The 21,201-nt window shown below is 50.7% G+C and overlaps 1 protein-coding gene across 2 annotated transcripts in view; it reads right to left on the bottom strand.

Annotated features, from left to right (window-relative positions):
* Positions 1-21,201, bottom strand: part of CUEDC2 (CUE domain containing 2) — a 226,417-nt gene that overhangs the window by 43,417 nt on the left and 161,799 nt on the right. For both annotated transcript variants that reach the window (XM_069610475.1, XM_069610476.1), the window contains 2 exons: positions 5,322-5,374; positions 4,232-4,292 (listed from right to left, as the gene is read on the bottom strand). In XM_069610475.1, coding sequence (XP_069466576.1) covers positions 4,232-4,292; positions 5,322-5,374 — 114 coding nt within the window. The remainder of the gene's footprint in view (positions 1-4,231; positions 4,293-5,321; positions 5,375-21,201) is intronic.

Raw genomic sequence — 21,201 nt, forward strand, 5'->3', positions numbered from 1 at the left:
TTCTGGGTGCGCTGTATGCCATGAGTCAATTAGATGGTGTTCCTTCAATTGGTTTAGGAATCCATTACCTTGGAGACAATTCGGGGGATTAATGTTTTGTCCCACTGAGTGCCAATCCCTTACCCTTTCCGCTACCACATTAAAATCCCCCCCCCCCCCTGCAAACCATGGTGCCCTCCCTCCAGCCCTCTAGAAAATCAAACAAAGGTTCAAAGAAACTGGATTGTCCCTGGTTGGGGGCATAAGCAGAGCGTTACTGTGCGCGATCTTAACTCTCCTTTCAGGGCTACGTATCTTCCTTGTGCATCCCTGTGTGTGCTCTCTATTTGGAGTCCTAGGGATTTTTGGTAGAGAATTCCCACCCGCTTCTCTTCTGGTGGCCTGAAGCCCACACTGTGGCTCCAATCTCCCTTCCTATAATCTTGCGTTCTGCCCCCTGGGTATATTTTGTCTCTTGTACAAACAATACATCCAACTTGGACTGTTTAAACTGTTGTGCTAACAGACCTTTTATGTGGTCAATTGAGGCCTTTAACATTGAGGGATCTGAAGACATCATCAGACCAATCCATGCCAACAAATTTGAATTGCATATGTTGCCCCGCACCCTCGTAATCCGTGCGAGGATCGACCTCTTTCCTCCTCGTCGATAGGGATACCATACTGCAACAGTGCTACTTGCGTGTGTGGATTAGTGTAGTAGATCGAAGTTTTTGTTCTGTCAGACTGAGTGCTTCTCCTCCCTCCCCCCTTATGAGATGCTACTGAGAGCATTCTCATCCAAAATAAAAAAATGAGACGCCCTAAACTACGAAGGGCCACACTAATGAGACCCCTCTCCAGGCAGTAAACGAGGGCAACAACATGTGTGCTTAATAGAAACAACATGTGTGGTGTGCTTTATGCAGATATCGCATGAAATCGGTTCCATGTAATAATGTCGCCACAAAAATCTCGCCATGCAAAAATATCGCCGAAAAAAGGCAGTTTTTTGTGGCGACATTATTGCATGGAACATGCGGCGGACACCCCCGCAACCCCCAAACTTTTTTTTTTGCCCCTGTCCCCATATATATGGTCACCCAAATAATATCGCCACAACATTTTCCCGGCAATATTATTTACAGCGACCATATATATGGCGATATTATTACCTGATACCATGAAATCAGACTGCACAGCTAGATCATTTAAACATTTAACCATTGGCGTAAAGTAACGGGAACTGAAGCTAGTCTTTGGAGAAGCCTTGCCAGGGCCTTGCCAGGAACTACGGAGATCGAGGTTACAGAGCACATTCGTCAGGGAGTATTTAGTCTCTTATACTTCCACTTCAATTGCGCCCGACCCCGTCTTGGAGGTTTTGGCGCCGAGTCCCGTATTGAACCTGTAGGCTCTCTTCGGGAGTCGGAATTTGAGCTCGCAGCTGGACCCTGTAGGTGCTGAAGCGCTCTCTCTGCCTCTTCCACTGAGGTCAACCTGAATTCTTCACTGCCATATATAAATAACGAGAAGGGGTGGCCCCAGCAATAGCGCACTCCCTTCTCCTGCAGCCATACCATGAGAGGACGATATCCTCTTCTCTTGGTTAAAGTCATTGCTGAAAGGTCCTGAAAATGGTTTACTTTCGAGCCCCCAAATTATATTGTGTCCCTATCTCTTGCTTTTAGTAAAAATGTCCTGTCTTTGCGTGTAGTAGTGGCATTTTATGAGGACTGAGCGGGGACCTCTTGGTGGGCCACCAGCCCTATGCACCCTGTCAAATTTGAGCTCAGGAGGGTTTGCTTTGTCGTACAGGGACAGGATTAGGGCCTTGACCTTGCTTTAAAGACACACTGGGGTTTCTCCCTGCGCTTCCTCCAGATCTATGATTCTTATGTTGGATTGTCGCTCCCGGTTTTCCAGGTCGTCGATCTTAGACTCAATTTCGCGTTCTTTCTGTTCCAAGTCTATGAGCCGGGCTTCATACTGCATTGTTGTAATGTCACCCGATTGCTAGTTGCTCTCATCAGTCTTCCACCTTGGCCATCTTTGATTGCTGGTCGGTGACAGTCTGTGATATTTTGATCAACCTAATCTCACCCAGGAGCAGCCGAATATCAGATTTCGTGGCGCTGTCAAGGTCATTGCCTGGAATCTCGGAGGGTGCTCTATACTTCGTTTAGATCCATTGCAGTGCCTACTTGACAGAACCTCCGCAATGTTGCTAGGGTGGGTGGATCTAGTTTACCCCATGAGATTGGTAGTCTGCTGTTCCTTCGAAGAGAGCCGAATCTGATCAGTTGGTGGGGTTTCGTAGTGGTAGGCCGCCTGGCCCGCAACGTGGGGCAAAGAATGCTTGCACCGTAGGCTGTGGTGGTGCAGTTGGCACTCTCTTTTCTGGCTCTCTAGTTCAACCTTTCCTCTTATGCAGGGTCCGCACTTCCAGTTGCCAGCCTCTGGGATGGGATTTTGTTTGTTGGCCTGAGTGTTTTGGGCAATGCTGTGGTTATTGTCCGTCGGGATTCGTTGCATTAGGTGTGCTAGATGTGTGGCCAGGGAGGGCACCCTCAACTGCGTTCCCACGCAGGCCGTGCGCACATAGTTGTTTTATAGGTCCTCTTTTCATACAATTCAGAGGCACAGATTGGGAATAACAGGGGAGAATCTGTGCTGTGATGGCCTGCTGTAACTTGTGAATTGCGTTATGTCCGCGTAGGAGCAAGTGAAATTGGGCAGCAGAGACTGTGCTATTTAAGTCCTTCTTGGGCTGGTAGAGTGCCAATTTGTGGGCACTTTTGTTTTGTCCCTATTACCTTGATCGCAGCGGTGGATCAATGCAAGTGCACCGCTCGGTGTGCTTATGTAGCCCAATGAGCGCATAGGTCTGAGAGCGCAGTGTGCCGCGGTTGCACAGTGCTCCAGGAGGTCTGGAAACGACCTGCGGGTGTCCCTACCCTCACGTGGGATGGCTCGCTCCAGGTGTCGGTATCCACAGAGACTGCCTGCCGGGTGCCCCTCTCAGATCGCGGGAGGCTCGTATCGTGAGCAGACTCCTGCAGAGGAGCGGGGACCCATGAGGCTTTAAGCGGGCCGGCGGAGGGAGGGGTGGGGGAACGATGCTGTCTACCCCTCGGGCTGTGCTCAAGCTGCTCGCGCCCCACCTCGCTCCTTACCGAGTATCTCTGCTTCGCCACAACACAGCTGCTCGAGGGAATCGAAATCCGAGCTGTCCGTTCGGTCCCCGCGGGGCCGCAGTTCCTTCACTTTAAATGTAGTGAGAATCCGCCATCTTGAGGGCACCAAGTCAGCGTCGAGCGTGCTCCTCACAAGGTTGCATTCGCCTGGATGTAAGGTGCGTTTTTTGTGCAGAATCTCGTCTGAAGATGCCTGGAATATTCCCACACAATAACGTGAGGCCCGCACGTTAAATAAGTTCCATATTCCTTGTTGTTTCACCTCGTCCTCGGGCCCGGAGAGGGAGAGGTAGGCTTTATTGGGGTTTTTAGGAAAAGGAATCCAAAGACTTCATTGCTTGTGGCATCCGTTTCATGGCTCATTGTTCACATTGTGCAAAAATACCTGCTGGATAGTACTAAAAGTTCTGATTTTCCCAGTTTAGAACATTGATAACCTACCAGGCTCAACCAATAGTCGCAGTAGTGTCAGAGGTTTGTGGTCAGAGGGGGATATCAAACACAAACTCCTTTTACTCGGTTCTGCCTGGTACAATTCCGCAAATATAGCATTAATTGGGGGGACGCAAGAGAAATTAAACATACATAAATGCTTTCTAGCCCCATACCTAGTAAAACAAATACAATTTAAAAAAAATAAAAAACTTGCCACAAACTATTTCCTGTATAGAATCTGGACCACACCAACCAATGATATCCTCACTAAAATCATAGCTTTCCCCAACCTTCAAACATATAGTCCCACTTAAGCCAATCATAGGCCATCTCTGTGTGAAGTGATATTTCACCAATGTAACATCCAACTCAAATAATCCGCACTAGTATTGGGTTACATACTCCATTTTTGACAAATCCCAATTGATTATTCCTAATTCGCCTTGGAGACAGATTATCTAGCCTGCTATATAAGTTTGTACCATCTACATAACAATGTAATGTTGTGCAAGGAATGCTGCATTCTCTGTGCAGAAGGGATGAATGGAAAAGGAATCTGGAGGGAAGGGAGACATAAGTTTACTCTCCCTAACAAAAATTCCCAGTGTGTGTGTCCTCACCTCTTTCGGGGCTATCGGTCTATGCGTTTTCTCGTCTTCATCATTATCCACCATCATATACCTGCAAAACAAATTAAACTCAATAAACAGTAGGATCTAGTAAAGGATAATCAACCCCACATCAGAAAACACTCCGTCCCCACACCCCTTCCCCGGTCTCTGCCCAATTTAGACTGCATAATGGTGAAAGTTTGTTTGGTGCTGAAGCACTACCCAAGAAGTAAGTGACCAACTGTTAGTATGGCAATCTAAGAAGTAGTCACATACAGCATTCCAATGCAGTTCGATATTAGGTTTAGAGTTGTAAGTCTTTACCACTGCACCATTCTAGAGGGACGACTTCTAAAGGAGATAGTGGCCAGGGAGAATGTGAAAATTACCTTTGTGAAGCCAGAAAGTAGCAAATGTGAAGTGGGATCATAGACTATTTGAAATGGGAAAAGGCTGATGCAAAAGGAGAGGACCAATAAGAGAAACAAGAGGGTGACCCAATACAAATTTGAATTCATGTTTCTAAGACTATATAGCTCTTCACCAAAGTTCCTTTACATAACAAGATAACAGTAAGAAAGCAGAATGATAATGCAATGGATGGAAATTAAAATAAACAGATTTTAGGTTACAGGAAAATGTGAGCGCCCAAAGGGAAAGAATAAAGTAGTTCATGAAATATCAGACTGAAGTCCAGATCTTTAAAGTGCTTAAAAGTCCACATCAATAAAGCTGCCAACAGGTAAGCAGAAACGGAATGCAATGTAAATTACATGGCTGAACATCCAGATCACTCATTAACACGATCTTCTCCACTCATCTCTAAAGAAGGCGTTTTCAAACCCTGAATGGTGTGGGAGCGAAAAGGACATCTCCTAAAAACGATACAATGAAAGCCCTTTGTGCTTCTGGCTAACTGTACACCTGGGTACTTAAATTATAAAGGGAGATCATTTAAATCCGACATATATACAAGTAGGAATGTTGCTCCTTCATGAGCCCTCCAAGCTGTTCAATTAAAAAAATTTTTTTTTAACGTGCACGAGTGTGGAATAACCACTTTTTGATTAAAAGAAAGGCGTAGACAGATAGCACTTACTTTTGTAAAATGAAGTCTTTTACCTCCTCTTTTTTGGGTGCTGCATGCGTTCCCTGAATAAAAGGAAAATACAAACTCAACCAAAATCTATATTGCAGCGTCACTGGATAGGGCACAGGTTTTTGTGCAAAAACACAATCAATGCCTCTGAAAAGGGCTGTGCATTTAACAGAAACATTATACGATAAAAACATTGTACAAGAATTATGCAAGAAGACTATGTAGGACACTTATAAAGTGGCTTACTAAGGATGAAAAGATGAACAAGTTACTCTCTTACCTGATAACGTTCTTTCGATATGGAATACGTCGTCGGACCATCCTATCTATGACAGGTAATCACCACAGCTGTGCTGCTTCGGAAACTTTTTGGCATCTGCGTCGATGACGTCGATACGCCGTCCTCGAGGGCCTCCGTCGAGCTGACGTCACCGGATGTTATAAGTAGGATGCACGACGCCCATAGCCTCAGTTGTAGTTTTTTCCCCCAGAACGTGTGGCACCAATCGTCTGCCAGTATGACCACAGAATGCCTTGCAGAAACGTAAGCTGCAATAGCATAAGAAATTCTGTAGCCGGGCAGGCTGGGAGGGAGCAATATGGAATAAGTCGTCGGACCATCCCATCGAAAGAACATTTAAGAGGGTAACTTTTTCTTCGAGGGGATTGGGTCCTCCGACGTATTCCATATCTATGACAGACTCCCAAAGCAGTACCAACGTATGGAGGAGGGAAAAGAATTTAGAAAATAGAATTTAAGAGTGCCCAATCAAATTGCGGAGTAAAGGACCGCCTTGCCAAAGGCCAGATCCTGCCCATGGATAGAATCTGAGTAGTGACGTACAAAAGTATGGACCGAAGCCCAAGTGGCTGCTTCACAGATGTTACGAATAGGAACACCCCTCTGCAGGGAGGTAGAGGCAGCCATACCCCTAGTAGAATGGGCCTATAAGCCTACCGGAGGGTCCTTACCCGCCAAGCGGTAACATTCAGAAATTGCCAAGATAATCCAGCTAGACAAAGTCTGCTTGGTAACAGCTTGTCCCAAACGCCTTCCAGTGTAACCAATAACGAGTTGATCGTCCACTCTGACCCAGAACATGCGTGAAATGCAGAAACTTAAAGCTCTCCTAGGATCCAACCTATGGAGCCTCTCCTCGTCCTTACCAGGATGCGGAGGAGGATAAAACGCCAGAAGAACGACCTTCTGGCTTAAATGAAATTCCGATACAACTTTCGGAAGAAAAGGACGGACTCCAAGGACAACCCTGTCCTTATGAAATACAGTGAAGGGTGGCTTAACAGAAAGTGCCTGCAACTCACTCACTCTGCGAGCGGAAGTGACCGGAACTAAAAATACAGTTTTAAGAGTTAAGTCTCAAAGGACAAGAGTGCAAAGGCTCAAAGGGAGCACCCATCCGAAACTTGAGAACGAGGTTCAAATCCCAACCGGGCACCTGGAAAGGTGATGGAGGGAACACATTAGTGAGCCCTTTCAGAAACTGAGAAATTAAAGGGATCTTAAAATAAGAACACTCTTCAGACGAGCGCTTAAAGATAGACAGCGCCGCCAGGTAACCTTTAATGTTACCCACCTGCAGGCCCTTGTGGGCCAAGGAAAGCAAAAAAAGACAAAAACCACAGGAATGTCACATGAAAAAGGATCCACATTATTAAGCCTGCACCAGTCGCAGAACTTTCTCCAACGGCAACGGTACAGGGACTTTGTTGCCGGCCGTCTGGCTGAAAGCAACACCTCCATCACGTCTTCGGGGAGGTCCCAATCCTTATACCTCAACCTTTCAGAAGCCAAGCGTGAAGGTTGAGGGATCTGACCTCTGGATGGAGAACCTGACCCCCCCCCCCCTCCCGTGAGAACAGATCGTCTCAGTAGGGAAGACGACGTGGAGGGCAGATGGGCAAGTCGAGAAGGTCCGGGTACCACGTCCTCCGGGCCCATGCCAGAGCAATGAGGATCATCCGCGAACCGAACCTCTGTAACCTACGCAGCACTTGCGGGATGACGGGGACAGGAGGAAACGCGTACAGCAGTGGGAAGGACTACTCCACCATGAACGTGTCCCCCAAGGCTCCTCTTAGAGGAAATTCCCGCAAGAAGAAACTTTCGCACTTCCGGTTGACACTGAAGGCAAAGAGATCCACTTGAGGGGTCCCCCAACGGGCAAAGATCTCCAGGAGAATCTCCTGAGCCAACTCCTGCTCAGAGCGTCTGCCGTCTCGTTTTCGTCTCCGGCCAGATGAACTGCCGAGATCAAAATTTCCTGCTGGATCGCCCAGAACCAGAGCTGCATCGCCTCTTTGCACAGAGGAAGTGACCCTGCCTCCCCCCCCCCTTTTGTTGAGGTAGTACATGTCCACTGTGTTGTCCGTCAGAATCAGGACATTCTTTCCTCGCACAGTCGGCAGAAAAGCCTTCAGGGTAAGCCTGACGGCCCTCAGCTCCAACAGATTGATATGGAGTCTGGACTCCGACGGAGACCAACGACACTGACTGGCAACTCGTTGGCATGAGCTGCCCATCCCGTGAGGGATGCGTCCATCACGATAGTCACCCCCGGCCAGGGAAGCCAAAATGGAGCCCCCTTCATCAGATTGCCTTCGACGGCCCACCACAGAAGGTCCTGGGCGACCTAGGGTGGCACCTGAACAGGGTCCGACATCCTGCCGGAGGACGCTGACCATTGCATCTTGAGAGCCCACTGCAAAGATCTCATCCGCAGTCGAGCCTCTGGCACCAGAAGAATGCAGGATGCCATGAGGCCAAGCAACATCAAGAACTCGAACGCCGGGAGACTCTGACCATCTGCTGAATGCGATGAGCCCTCACCTGGGGAGGAAAATACTGCCCCAGGGATGTGTCGAGCACTGCTCCGATGTACTGGAGCCGCTGAGTTGGCGTCAAGTGGGACTTCTTGAAGTTGAGGGAGAAGCCCAGCTTGTGAAAGGAGTGACAGGTGACAGACAGATAATTCAGGACTTGCTCGGGAGAGCGCGCCCTCATCAACCAATCGTCCAGGGAGGGATAAACGTGAATCCCCCCTTTCCTGAGATACTCTGCCACCACCACCATGAGCTTGTTGAAAACCCTCGGGCGGAGGTCAATCCCAATGCCAGGACCCGAAACAAAGTGCGAGTCACCAACCGCAAACCTCAGGTACTCCTTGTGCCTGGGATGGATCGGCACATGAAAGTAAGCGTCCTTGAGGTCGAGAGACACCAACCAGTCCTGAAGTTGAAGGGCCTGGAGGACTTGAGAAAGAGTAACCATCTTGAACTTGTCCTTCCTGAGGAGCTTGTTCAAACCGCGCAAGTCCATGATGGGTCTCAATCCTCTGTCTTTCTTCAAAATCAAAAAATAAGGGGAATACCATCCCTTGTTCCTCTCCGCTACAGGCACCAGTTCTATGGCGCCTTTCTCCAGCAGGGCTTGCATTTCCTGTGCAAGGAGCAGATCTGGACTCTTTAAAGAGAGACTCCCTGTTGTATTGTCGCGAGGCCTCTGTCGGAAAGGAAGACAGTAGCCGTGGGCCATGATCTCCAGAACCCACACATCTGAAGTAATGGCACGCCATTCTACAAGATGCTGTGCCATCCTTCCCCCAACCGGCGAACTATGGGACATGGCCTCATGACTGAGCTGAAGCTGCTGCGGCATTGCCTGAGGGTAAAGAGGCAACTGCCCGAGCGGCCTTGGAACCTCGAGTACCTTGTTTTCCACCTCTGGCACTCCTACGGTGGCCCCTTTGACTTGCAGCTCCTCTCGATCTACTAAAGGATGAGTAATATCGAAAGGAACCTCCCCTCCATTGCTGTCCCCTAGGACGAAAAGGCGGAGGTTGCTGAACTGCAGCGCTCAACGACTTCGCTGCAGCTTTTGAGGTCTGCAACCTCTCAAGGCTCTCATCAGCCTTGCTGCCAAAAAGATGTTCACCATCAAAGGGCATGTTGAGGAGCCGGGCTTGCACATCAGAAGCGAACCCCGACTTCCGTAACCACGCAAACCTGCGTATTACGGTGCTCGCCGCCATGGACCGGCTGACACAATCAGCCATGTCCAGACCTGACTGAACGGACTCACACATTGCATCCTTCCCATCCTGCACCATAGCAAGTCAACCATCCCATTCGGGAATATGATCAGCCGTTAATGAAATACAGTTCCACAGAGTGTGCGTGAAACGTGACAAGGCACACACGGAGTTGGCTGCCTGTAAAGCCATACCCCCTGAAGAAAACACTTCCTTCGCCCAGCCATCAAAACGCTTGTCGTCCCCATCAGGAGGGATGGTAGGATAAGACGCCTGCTTCGCTGGGGCCGTAGCCGCCTGCACCACCAAACTCTCTGGAGTGGGGTGCGTGGTCAAGTACCAGGGGTCGCTACTGGCTGGACGGTATTTTCGCAGCAAACACTTGCTCACTGCCGGGAGACTCTCCGGAGCAGTCCAAGCCGCTGCCACCCTTATCTGCAAGGCAATATGGAATGGCAGTACCGGGTCAGTTGGTGGACCCTGGTCAAGGATATCCGTCAGGTCATCCTGTAGAAAATCCACTGGTGGTGCAGACCACCCCAAGTATTCCGTGACCCTCGACATAAGGTGCCGGTACGAGGACTCGGCATGGGTGCCAGGGTCAGGCCTACAGAACTCCACCTCCGGAGAGGTGTCCAGACCACTGGCGACGTGCAGCGACTGACGCATGTCTTCCATCTGGCTATGACCAGAGAAAATCTCATCTGGTACCGCATCAGGAACCAACCCTTCCTCAGATCGCTCATCCTCCTCAGAAATATAATCCAGAGGCTGGAATGTGGGCACAGAATGAGGGATAAAGAAATTTCGAGCCATGGCCAGAGCCTTTCTAGGGGATTCCACCGGGCCACGGGGTACCTCTGACAAAACAGCCTCGAAAGGCGTCTAGGGAATCGGCGTCGAGGGTGGCGCCGACAGCTTCGACACAGTACTTGAGGGCGGAGCCCCGAGCGTGTCCCTCGACAACCTCGGCGCCAAAGGCATCGACGTCTTCTTCTTCGAAGACTTCACAGGCTCCAACGGTCTCGAGAGCGTCGAGGACTGGGACCTGGAACGGGCATGACTAGAACTATTCCCCTTGTCTGAGCGGGACCTCTCCCGCGAATTGTGCCGACCATCCGAGCCCGAAGGCGTTCGAGCGGTGTCTCTAGTACGGTCACGGCTAGCTCCTCTCGGAGGCGCGGACGGACCGGAGCCCTGCGATTCAAAAATCGCCAACATCTCCTTACGGAACGAAGCCCATTCCTCAGGAGTCGAATGCTTGGTGGGACAAGCAACCCGCCGACGGGCGGCGTCCTCAGACGAGGACCGGGAAGGCGACCGATGACGGCACTTCCGCGAGTGCCTCGAATCGGCAGAGGAATGGCGGGACCTACTCCGGGACCGAGACCTCCCGAAATGACGACGACGATGCAGAGAGTCGCCCCTCGAATCGTCCATCGAAAGCCCAGAGGACCTTGGCTTCCGAGGCGTTGTCACCTTACAACAGAAAGCTTCTTCTTATGCTCCCGAAAGGGCTTCGACGTAAGCGACTGGCAGTCTACACAATCATCCGTGTCGTGATCCTCACTTAGGCACCAGAGGCAGGTGTCGTGCGAGTCCGTCAACGACATCTTGGACCCGCAGACCCGACACTTCTTAAAACCCGGCCGCAGGGTGGAAGACGACGAAGACCTCATGAATCTTCACAAACTAACAGGTTCGAAGAACCGAAAGAACAATAACTCGGAATAACCGAGGCGAGCCGAGATCTCCGAAGCGAACACGTTGGCGGAAAAAACAGAAATGAGGCTACGGGCGTCGGGCGTCGTGCGTCCTACTTATAACATCCGGTGACATCGGCTCGACGGAGGCCCTTGAGGACAGCGTATCTACGCCCAAAATTTTCCGAACCAGCACAGCTGTGGTGATTAACTGTCATAGATATGGAATACCTCAGAGGACCCAATCCCCTCGAAATGCAAGTTACTCACCATAGTTACAACCAAGTTGGTCCCAACGGAGAAAAAGCAAACTGACTTCATGCATGGACCCATTTATTCCGCGCTCCAGCTGTGCTTGCCAGCTGTTTTCACTAAAGACATTCTTGGGCATAATGCCTGCAAAGGACATAAATGTATCACCCCTAAACAGACTAGATCGTGTAACGCTTCACCAAAAGTTGAATACTATCCGAAAGAAAACAGAAGCCAGCGGTGCCCCATATTGGGAGCAGCCCCTACCATGGGCCCTTATTCCAATACAACAAATCCCACTAGCCTCAACAGACGTCTTCCCTTTCAAGACAATACCTGGACGTCATTTGAGAGGTGTTTTGGATGTGTCTGGAGAAAAGCAAATCTCAGGATGAGGAAATGATCCATTCTTATGTGCAGCTGACGCTTCTTTCAAGAAAATTAAATGGAATAAGACAGTTTCAAAATGGCAAACTTGGCCGCAGTTTTATTTCCACACAAATGCTCTGTGGTTCTCGGCCCCTCTCCATTCCGCCCTGGGGATCCCCTCCGACCACACGATCTCTGTTTCACCCAGTTGTTCCGATATCTCCTGCAATGAGAGCATCATGTCCCTCAACAAGACCCCCCCTCCCTAAACTGGTCAAATCGTTCCCACCCAAGTGGAGGATCAGCACATCTGGCCTCTGCTGCTTACCCAGCAATTTCCGCAGCAGCCCCTGCAGCTGTGCCCATTTCATCCCTGGCACCCCATGCCAGCAGACCCGGAACTCGCTGGCTGTCAGCTCCTCCTGCTGCGGTGTCCAGCTTGCCCTGGCCCTTGAAATAAATGAATGCCCCACTACCTTCAGTCTTTGCGAAGCTGGTAATGAGAAGGAGATGAGATGGCATGTTACATTACATTTTCTCTGGTCCGATATACCTTTTGAAACACCCTGAAAACCATCTCCCTAACTTCTTGATGTCCTCTGCTCCTAATCCCCCAGCTGCTGCGGACGTGGCGGCCCCTATCCTGAACGAGTGGGTCCCAAACCGGCCCTCCGTTAACCCCATTTTTACCATTGCCAGCTCCATCACCTTTTTGAACTGGAAGCGGCTCAATGCGGACCCGTCCCTATGCAGCAGAAATGGTGCCCCTGCTTCTGACGGCTGTCGTTGAAGAAAGTTGGCCAAGGCATCCACCGGGCACACTAGACTCATTTGGATTGCCTGAAGTGTCAGTGTCACCCCCTTCCCCTTCTGGTCGGTCTTTGACCTCCGCACATAAATGATCACCTGCGTGCTGCTTACCTGCACATCCATTAAAACGCAAAAAAGCATTCCCCTTGCCCCCTTTTTTCTCGGGCACTAGCTCGCTCACCCCGAGTGCCCCAAAGAATGCTATTGTGAAGGCCGCTGTAAATAGTACCCTGTTTCGCAGTTGCATACTGTGTTCAGGCATTTAATCAAACCATGCAGTTTTATTATGTCGATGGGCCGCCTCTCAACGGGCTTCAGAACCGCTTGCTAGTCCCATCTGCTCATGGCCAGTGTGATGTAATGTTCCTTAGTGGGGTCCTCCCCCCCCTCACCCCCCTCCGCCCCCCCCCCCCTTAGTTTGGCATAATGAGCTATAGCTGCCAAATGATAAGTCATCCAGGCTTTGATTTCCCCATCCTCCAGCACCAGTCCACAAAGGCCCGCACTGCCAACTCTTCCTGACCCTCTGGCAGCACCTCCCTTTGAAATGTAATGAAGCGCTCCCAACATGCCCTGTACCTCTTTGCTGTGCCTGGTGCCAGGGCCGTGTCTATCAGAGAGCTTAGATCACCCCAATTATCCCCCACCACTGTTCCTTGAACGGGGCAATCACCTTCCTTGCTTCTAGACAGCTTTCTCGGAACTTCTCCCACTGTAAACGAGAGAGAATCAGCGGCCGTATTTTTGACGCCTGGAATGTGCTGTGCCCTGACTCGAATGTTTAATGCCAGCAGGTATTTAGTGAGTTCCCTGAGCAACTTCAACACTCACATTGCTGGATGACCCCAGATTAATAATCTGAACCACTGCTAAATTGTCTGACCACAACAATACTTTTTTGTTCTCAAGGAGCTCGCCCCCACAATTTAAATGCTACTACAATGGGGAACAGTTCCAACAGCGCGATGTCCTTCGTGATTCCCTTCCTATGCCACTCAGCCGGCCACGCTTTGCCGCACCACCTGACCCCCAAGATTGCCCGAAACCGTGGGACCCTGATGAATCAGTGAATAGTTTTGAGTCTCTCGCTGCTGGCCCAGTCCTCCCTCCAGATTGAGACCCCATTTGATTCTGACAAAATTGTTTCCCACATCCAGAGATCCTCTTTCACCTTGGATCCCAAACGGACGTGTTGAGAGGCATTCTGCAGCCCCACCGTCTTCAGTTCTACACTTCTGGCAAACACTTTCCCCGCAGGTATTACTCTCCCCGCGAAATTAAGGTTACCCGCCAATGACTGCAGCTCCCTCAGGGTTGCTTTGCTCTTCCCCTTCAAATTCTTTATCATGTCTCTCAATTTCTGCACCTTGTCCTGCGGGAGCCTGCATTCTCCCTTTACGGAGTCGATTTCAATCCCCTAAAATGTCAGAGTAGTGACTTGACCCACCGTTTTCCCAGGCGCCAGCGGGACCCCCATGTGTGACATGAACCCCTGAAATGCCTCCATGAATGCCCTGCACTCCTCGGTCCCTTTTTTACCAATGAACAGAAAATCATCAAGATAATGCAACATTTCACCCTCCTTCATTTTTTCTCACAGTGAATTCCAGGAAGGTACTAAATGCTTCAAAATAAGCGCATGAAATGGCACAGCCCATTGGCAGACATTTATCGTAAAAAGATTTCTTGCCCACCTTGAACCCCAGCAAATGATGGCTGTCCTTGTGAATTGGCAATAGTCTAAACGTTGACTCAATGTCTGATTTTCCCAATAGGGCACCCCTCCCTGCCGCTTTTATCATTTGTATAGCGTCCTCCAAGGAGGCATACTGCACCCTCCACAAGTCCTCTGGAATGCCGTCATTCACCGATTGCCCCTCTGGGAAAGAGGTTGTGGATCAAGCGGAATTGGCCTTCCTCTTTTTTGGGCACCAACCCTAGTGGTGACGCTACTAAATTTTTGAGGGAGGTGGTGGGGGAGAGAAGGGGCCTGCCACCCTACCTAGCGTTATCTCTTTCTCCACTTTCTGCTCCACCACCTCCGGCCTTTCCAGTGCGGACAGTAGGTTGGATGCCTCTTTCACCCCCAGGTCTCTTACCCCGGGATCCTAAAGCCCCACCTGAACCCTTGCCACACCAATTTTGCCTCCAACTTGTTGCGATATATATTGAGAAAAGGAGTCATGGAAATTAGGTTAACTGGTGTGGGTAGGTTCCTTTTAATCATACTCGTGTCTTTTACAGGTTTGTCAACATAGGCTCTCTCTGCTAATACCTCAGTCTCTCTTTGACTTCTCTTTAGGTTTGCTGCTGCTTTTATGTTTTGCTTCGCCTGCAGTGGAGCTGCGCGCCCCGGAACGCCCCCGCCCCCTTGGGTGCCTGAATTTACATGCTTTACCATAGGAGCAATCCCCTTCTGCGAAACCTCCAGCAATCTTCTCGCTCACCCTGGTGGGTTGCTGCCCGATAGACCCAGGAGGAGGGCCCGCAAAAGGATCCCCTACCTCGCTGCGCATAGCCCCCTCTGCCTCTCCAAACCCGGGACTCATCTCCTTGCGGTTTGTCCCCGGGTTCTCTTGCGGGCATCATCTCATCAATGTACCCCCCGACATCGACCTCATCCCAAGACATTGCGGGCCATACTTGCATTTTCAATCTGAAACCCCGATCATAATGCAGCCACCCTTCACCCCCCATACTTCAGGTATAGATCATGAATATATTGCTCATAAGCTACCATTGCTAAGGCGTCCTGTGGATATTTGTCTGAACATCACAGACATGTACATTCTAAAAGCTTTGAGCCAGTTGTGAATAGTGTGCTCCACCTTAGCACTCTCCTCCCTTTTCTCTTTCTCTTTTTCTGACACTTCTTTCAAGCCTCCCCCCAGAGGCACAATCCCCAACGAGTCAAAGATGTCCACAAATTCCTTTCTCCACAGCCTCTCCTTGGTGACCCATGGAATGTGCCACACTAGTCAGTTGACTGCCGCTCACACTGGTGCAAACCCTGGCATTGGCCTTCCATACTGGGTCACTTGCCCCCATGCTCCCCCTGCCCCTAAGCAGGTCGGGCCCACTGGTGAAGGCTGTGCCTGGGTCTCCCCTCCTACATTGAGAGTCCCGGGCCCCAGTCCCCACCATGCCTGCCCATTCTGTGCCCCTGCTGAAGAAGCCACCCGAGACAGCTGACTGACCCCCCCGCCCCCAGCTGGACCTGTGCTAGGCAAACCGACCGACAAAAGAAACCCTTGTGGAATTCCACCCCTTTGAGGCAGCTGACCCGTCCCCCCCACCGGGGACCATGCCCGATACATTCCACTCACAGACCCCCTTGAGCCCTGGGTCATCCCTTGTTGAAATAATGCAGCATTTCTATTCCCCGTATTAACCAGCACACTGTCATTAGCACATACATTTGGCACTTGCCCATTTCTCCCCCCCCCATGCTTGCATGCACTCCATGAACATACCTTTAACCATCTCTAGGGATATGGGTCCTTCCACAGCAACATCCACCGGTCTGGTTGCAGGAGTGCTGGGTGAGCCCCCACAGTTCCCTAGCGCCTCAGCAGGTGTAGGAGCCGGTAAGGCTGCATCCTCCTGCGCCCTCCCTTTCCCCCTTGGGTTCTTGGTGGCGATGGACTGCTCTTTGCTCGCCTTGGCCTTTGCAGTCATGGTCCTCTTCCTTTTCTTAGCCTGGACCACCTCCTCTTCCTTCAATTTCCACCAGAGCCTCCTCACTGGCACTGTCCTGGAACATGAGTGGTGAGCTGTTCACATGACTGGGCCCGGGATGCTCATGCCCTGTTTGAGCCACCATTGTTGACATCCAGATGGGCCCATGTGTTGCTGCAGCTAACCTAGCCATCTCCAGAAAGGCCTCCAATTCCATTTTTTAATCGCCTGTTGCTGAGCTGCTGTCCTTGATGCACAAAATTGTTCCAAAGGCTCCTGCCGTTGTCTCCCAGCCGACTGTCCTCCTCGGGGCGTCCTCCTCATGTCTCCTTTCCTGCTTAAAGCCCCTTGCAGGAGCCACGTGGTTCCCCAGGCAGTCCAGACACGCACTGTGGGTGGGGGTGCCTTTCCCCGGTGGTTGGTATGGTGTGGCACTCTGCAGCTCAACTATGGGCACCTGCTCGCGGCCCCTCCTTCCTCCGGGTGTTCTGGGTATGCAGCTTAACAAATAAAGTGAACTTCCTTACTTCCGGGCGCCTGCCCGATCGCTGCACTGCTGTTCCCCAGTTCACTTTCAGCCAGGCAGCCCGGTATCAGTGAACTGTTCGCGGCCCCCTTTTCACCCTCAGACGGCCCGGATATGTTCTCCAGATAAGGGCCGTGGCTTTCACAGCCCTCGCAGCTCCTTACCTGCTGGCGAGCCCCTCTTCAGTCTTCTGCCGCACGCTTTCCTCTTCCGGGGTCGCCTCTTCCTTCCAGCACAGCGTCCTGGAACGTTGCGGCTCCCTGCTGACGCTGCTTGCACTTCGTTCCCAGCTCCAGACATGACATCCTCTCCTCCAGCTGCGGCGCTTCCTGGTCCGGCTTGCTTCCTGGTCCAGCCCCTCCTCGGCAGTTCCTGTTCTGCGGCACGGCCACGTCCTTGGTCCGCGCTCCGACAGGCGCCTCTGCTCCTGCTCCCGGTAGGCGTAACAAGTCCTCTGGCTCCCCTTCTCAGCTGGGCGGTCCTGTTCCCGACGTCCTGCGAGCCAAAGAAGTCCTGGATAAATTAACAGCAAAACGAAATCCTTCACGGCATCGGCGAGGCAGGCGTCCTACTGCAGGTGCTGGATGCTTTCTGCTGTAGGACGCCTGCTCATTATAAAGGGCTTACCCCGCCCCTTTCCTTTGTTTGCCCTTCGTGGCTTTTGGGTGTTTTTGGTGCCGTTCTGCCCCCCGCACCCTCCCCTTAACCAGGGGGAGGGGAGAAAGGTTATAGAAGGCCCCTGCAGCGATTACCGGGCCGCCTCCTCCATTTTCTTTGTGTTATTCCCGTTGGCAGCTGCAAAAACATGGTAACCGCAAGATGACATACAACGTTTTTTAGTCCAACCCAGAAGTGAACAGACCCTTGCATGCACAATACCTAAACAAAATGGAACAACTCGAAGATCTAAAAACAAAGTAGTTCCAACCAGACGCTTCCCAGACGGAAACTCAAGCTCTCCTTAGCAGTTTCCCCAATTTGTCAACAGCCGAGAAGGTCGAGCTAAGCACTTTAGTCAGGCACCATACTCCCGTTATTCTCTAAATAGATGTGGATTCTTGCTACTACATTTAAATCAAAGAGGGAGTGTGGGGGGGGGGGGGTCCTGTGTCTGCCATACATGTGTGGCCTAAAGCAGAAGAACAAGTAATAACATAACGTCAGGCAAATAAATCCCTTCAAACAGATGTGGACATAAACAGGAATTCCCCCAGAGTACCTAGATGTAAAGTATGAACGTGTTAGGCGGTCAATGCTTGCAAAGAGGTGTGAGGACTTACACAGCTAGCCAGAAGCCCTTCTGGCACCCTGCAATTTCAGAAGCTTAAGGAAGGACCTGCTTGGTACTCCCCCTCCGACCCTCCACCCCTTCCCTGAACATTTTCAAAATGGCCAAACTGCCATAACCATAGGGGTTCTTGCTATCAGTTTGAGCTTATCTCAAAGGTCTCCTGCATTTTGCACCCAAAAGTGTTTATTTCAAGACTGAGCGTGACATTATATGACATTTTATTTATAGAGCGCCTATACAAAGTATTTCAATGCACAACGAGGCAGGGTAGGGGAACAAAACAACAATCTTACTAGGCCCAGTGACATCGAGCTCGTGGAGGGGGAAGGAGGAGCAAGTGCAAGACATAGGATCACACATTGAAAACAGGACGTGCGGCCAGCAGGTGGCAGTGTAGGGTTAAGTGCATAAAAACAAGTGATAAAGTGCAAGTAGGGGGGGTTGTAGAGTTGCAGATACAGCCCCAAGTGCAGGGTTGCCAGGAGGCAGTGCATGTGTGCAACTGGGAGGACAGGGACCTGGGCCCGTGATTCAGAGGGTAGCCTAATCAGTGCAGTGTCAGACAGGAGATCAGCAAGGTAGTGAAAGAGAGAAGGCAGAAGCAAGGAGGGGAGTCTTTAGCCGCTTCCGGAACCGGAGATGGTTCTGCGCAAGTTTCAGAGGCAGGAAGGCCACAGCCAGAGAGAGAGATATTTGCCCCAAACTCGTTGCTTGGAGAAGCAACTAACCCTCAAGGAGTTGGAGGTGGAGGAGTGAAGTACTCAAGTAGGAAGATACTTCAGAAGAGAAAGCTGGTGATATTTTGGTCCCAGGCCCCAGAAGGCCTTATGGACAACGCAAAGGGTCTTGAACTTGATCCTTGCAGCCATTGGGAGCCAATGGAGAGATTTCAGTGCTGGAGAGATAGAATCCCTGGGCTTGAGGCCAAGGACAAGTCTTGCAGTCCTGTTCTGGATGAGTTGCAGAGGACGGAGAGTAGAGGCAGGCAGATTTTAAAAAAGAGGCTATTACAGTAGTCTAACCTAGAGAAAACCATAGCTCTAGACACAGGGAGCGTCTGGGGGAAGGAGTGGGAAGGAAGAATACATCTGAGGTGGTGCAGTTGGTAGTTTGACTTCTTAGAGACGTCGGAAATATGAGGAGAGAAGGAGAGTGAGGGATCGACGAGAACCCGGAGGTTCTTGGCCTCAAAAGTCGGAGCAGGAGGGCGGCTAAGGGAGGCTGGCCAGAGAGTGGTGGGAAAGAGGGGCGCAGGGGAGCTGATGAAGAGGATCTCTGTCTTGCTTGCATTCAGGCACAGATCATTGACGGTGCGCCACTCCTGGACTGAAATCAGACAATCCAGGATGAGAGAAGGAAAAGAGGTGGCAGAGGGGAGCCTGAAAGCGAGCTGGGTATAATCTTCATAGCGTTGGAAGTTGGAGCCGAGAGCAGCAATGCGGTGGGCAAGAGGTGCCAGGAAGAAAGGTTAGACCGTTGGGAAACACCGCAGGTGGAGAGAGAGATGGAGGAGAGGAAAACCCAAGTTGGACCTGGGAGGGTCGGTCAGAGAGGAAAGAGGTCAGCCAGGCCAGAGGCGTGATAACCAGGTTATCACAGAGCCGGTTGAGCAGGATGGCATGGTTGACCGTGTCAAAGGCAGAAGAGAGGTCAAGTAGGATGAGGACAGAGGGGAGATTAGAACCAAGGTTGGCGAGCAGGTCTTCATGGATGTTCAGGAGAGCAGCTTCCATGCTTCTGGCTGCTCTGAAGCCAGACCGTTGGTCATGGAGACAAACAACAGATTCAGTGTGAAGATTAAGCTGGGAGATGGCCAGCTTTTCAAGGAGTTTGCCCAGGAAAGGAGTGATAGAGATCGGGCGATAGTAAGCCAGAAGGGAGGGGTCGGCTGAGGGTTTCTTGAGAAGAGGGTGCATAAGAGAGCTTCAGGGGGGAGGGGAAGATTCCGAGGCAAAGGAGTGGTTGCAGAAGTCAGCCAGGGGTGGGCGAGGGTGTCAATGTGGTCGTTGATGGTTTTTGAAGAACAGGGAAGAACCGGTTTTGATCAGGTTTTCATAGATCGGACTAATCTAGAAACCTCATCAGGGGAGAAGAGAGGGAAGGCAGCAAAGGGAGGATGGTTGGCAGCATTATGAATGTAAAGAACGATTAAAGGAATAGATGATCCACACTTTATTCTAGTAGGTTTAATAGTCTTCCTCCTTTGTTAACATATTCCTTGGGCCACCAGAGGATACATGTGCGCGCCCTCTCCGTGAATATACACATCTGTTGATGTGTGGAGTGGTGGCTGTGGTGAAAAAATATGCCTTGTAGATCGTTGCTCTGTCAAGGCCACCAGTATAGCGAGACACTGCAAGGAGATTTTATTGCCATGTCCCAGGAATCGGTAATCTGTCCGCACATGTCCTGAAGAATTTCCTAAAAAGGTTGTGTGCAACGAAACTAAAAGGAGGGTGGCTGGAAGGTTTGGAATTACTCTGGGCAACTTTCCCGACAACTGTTTCAAGCCTGCCATGACATTACGAAATGGGAAATGGCATATATAAAAGTGGTCTTGGTAGCCACCCCAAAAAGGGCAATACATCCAAAATTGCTAGAACACATTCCTTGCACGAAACCACAAGCCACCCCACACATGTTTCAGGCGCATTGGCCATCATAAGTGATGTGTAGCTTGCGTCTCTAAGCATGGCAATCTTGGGACCCATGACTGGGCATACCAGATGCAGAAGGTATGCCACCAAGCACTTCAGGTTGGAATGCCCACAAGCATTGGCTGTGCAGCACTTCAGTGGAGGGTCCACAAGCACAAGACTCTGCACACAGACTCACTTACCGCCAGGTATTTGCGAGTGGACAAAGCATGGGAAAGACAGAACTGGGCTCCTGAACTGCGTTCTCATCAATATTTTGTGTTCCTCGGCTATCCCTGTGCCTTACCACCTTTAACCTCCTAGGATGTCCCCCATGTATACGGCTCCACTAATTTGCACTTTATAAAAGTCCAGTGTTAGGGAGAATCCCTTCTCCTAGTGAGACTCGCAGCACTTTTCCTTATTGCCCGAATGAGGGGAGCCTTTTCCCCCTCATTCATTACGATTTGCTCCAACTGTGGGAACTCTGGTCTTCATGCTTTACTTTATGGAGTCTTGCTTTCCTCCACATCTCTTAAAGGCATCTGCATTTCATTTTTTCAGCA

The sequence above is a fragment of the Ambystoma mexicanum genome, chromosome 8 (assembly GCF_040938575.1).
Source record: "Ambystoma mexicanum isolate Mex_15411 chromosome 8, UKY_AmexF1_1, whole genome shotgun sequence".
Taxonomy (NCBI): domain Eukaryota; kingdom Metazoa; phylum Chordata; class Amphibia; order Caudata; family Ambystomatidae; genus Ambystoma; species Ambystoma mexicanum.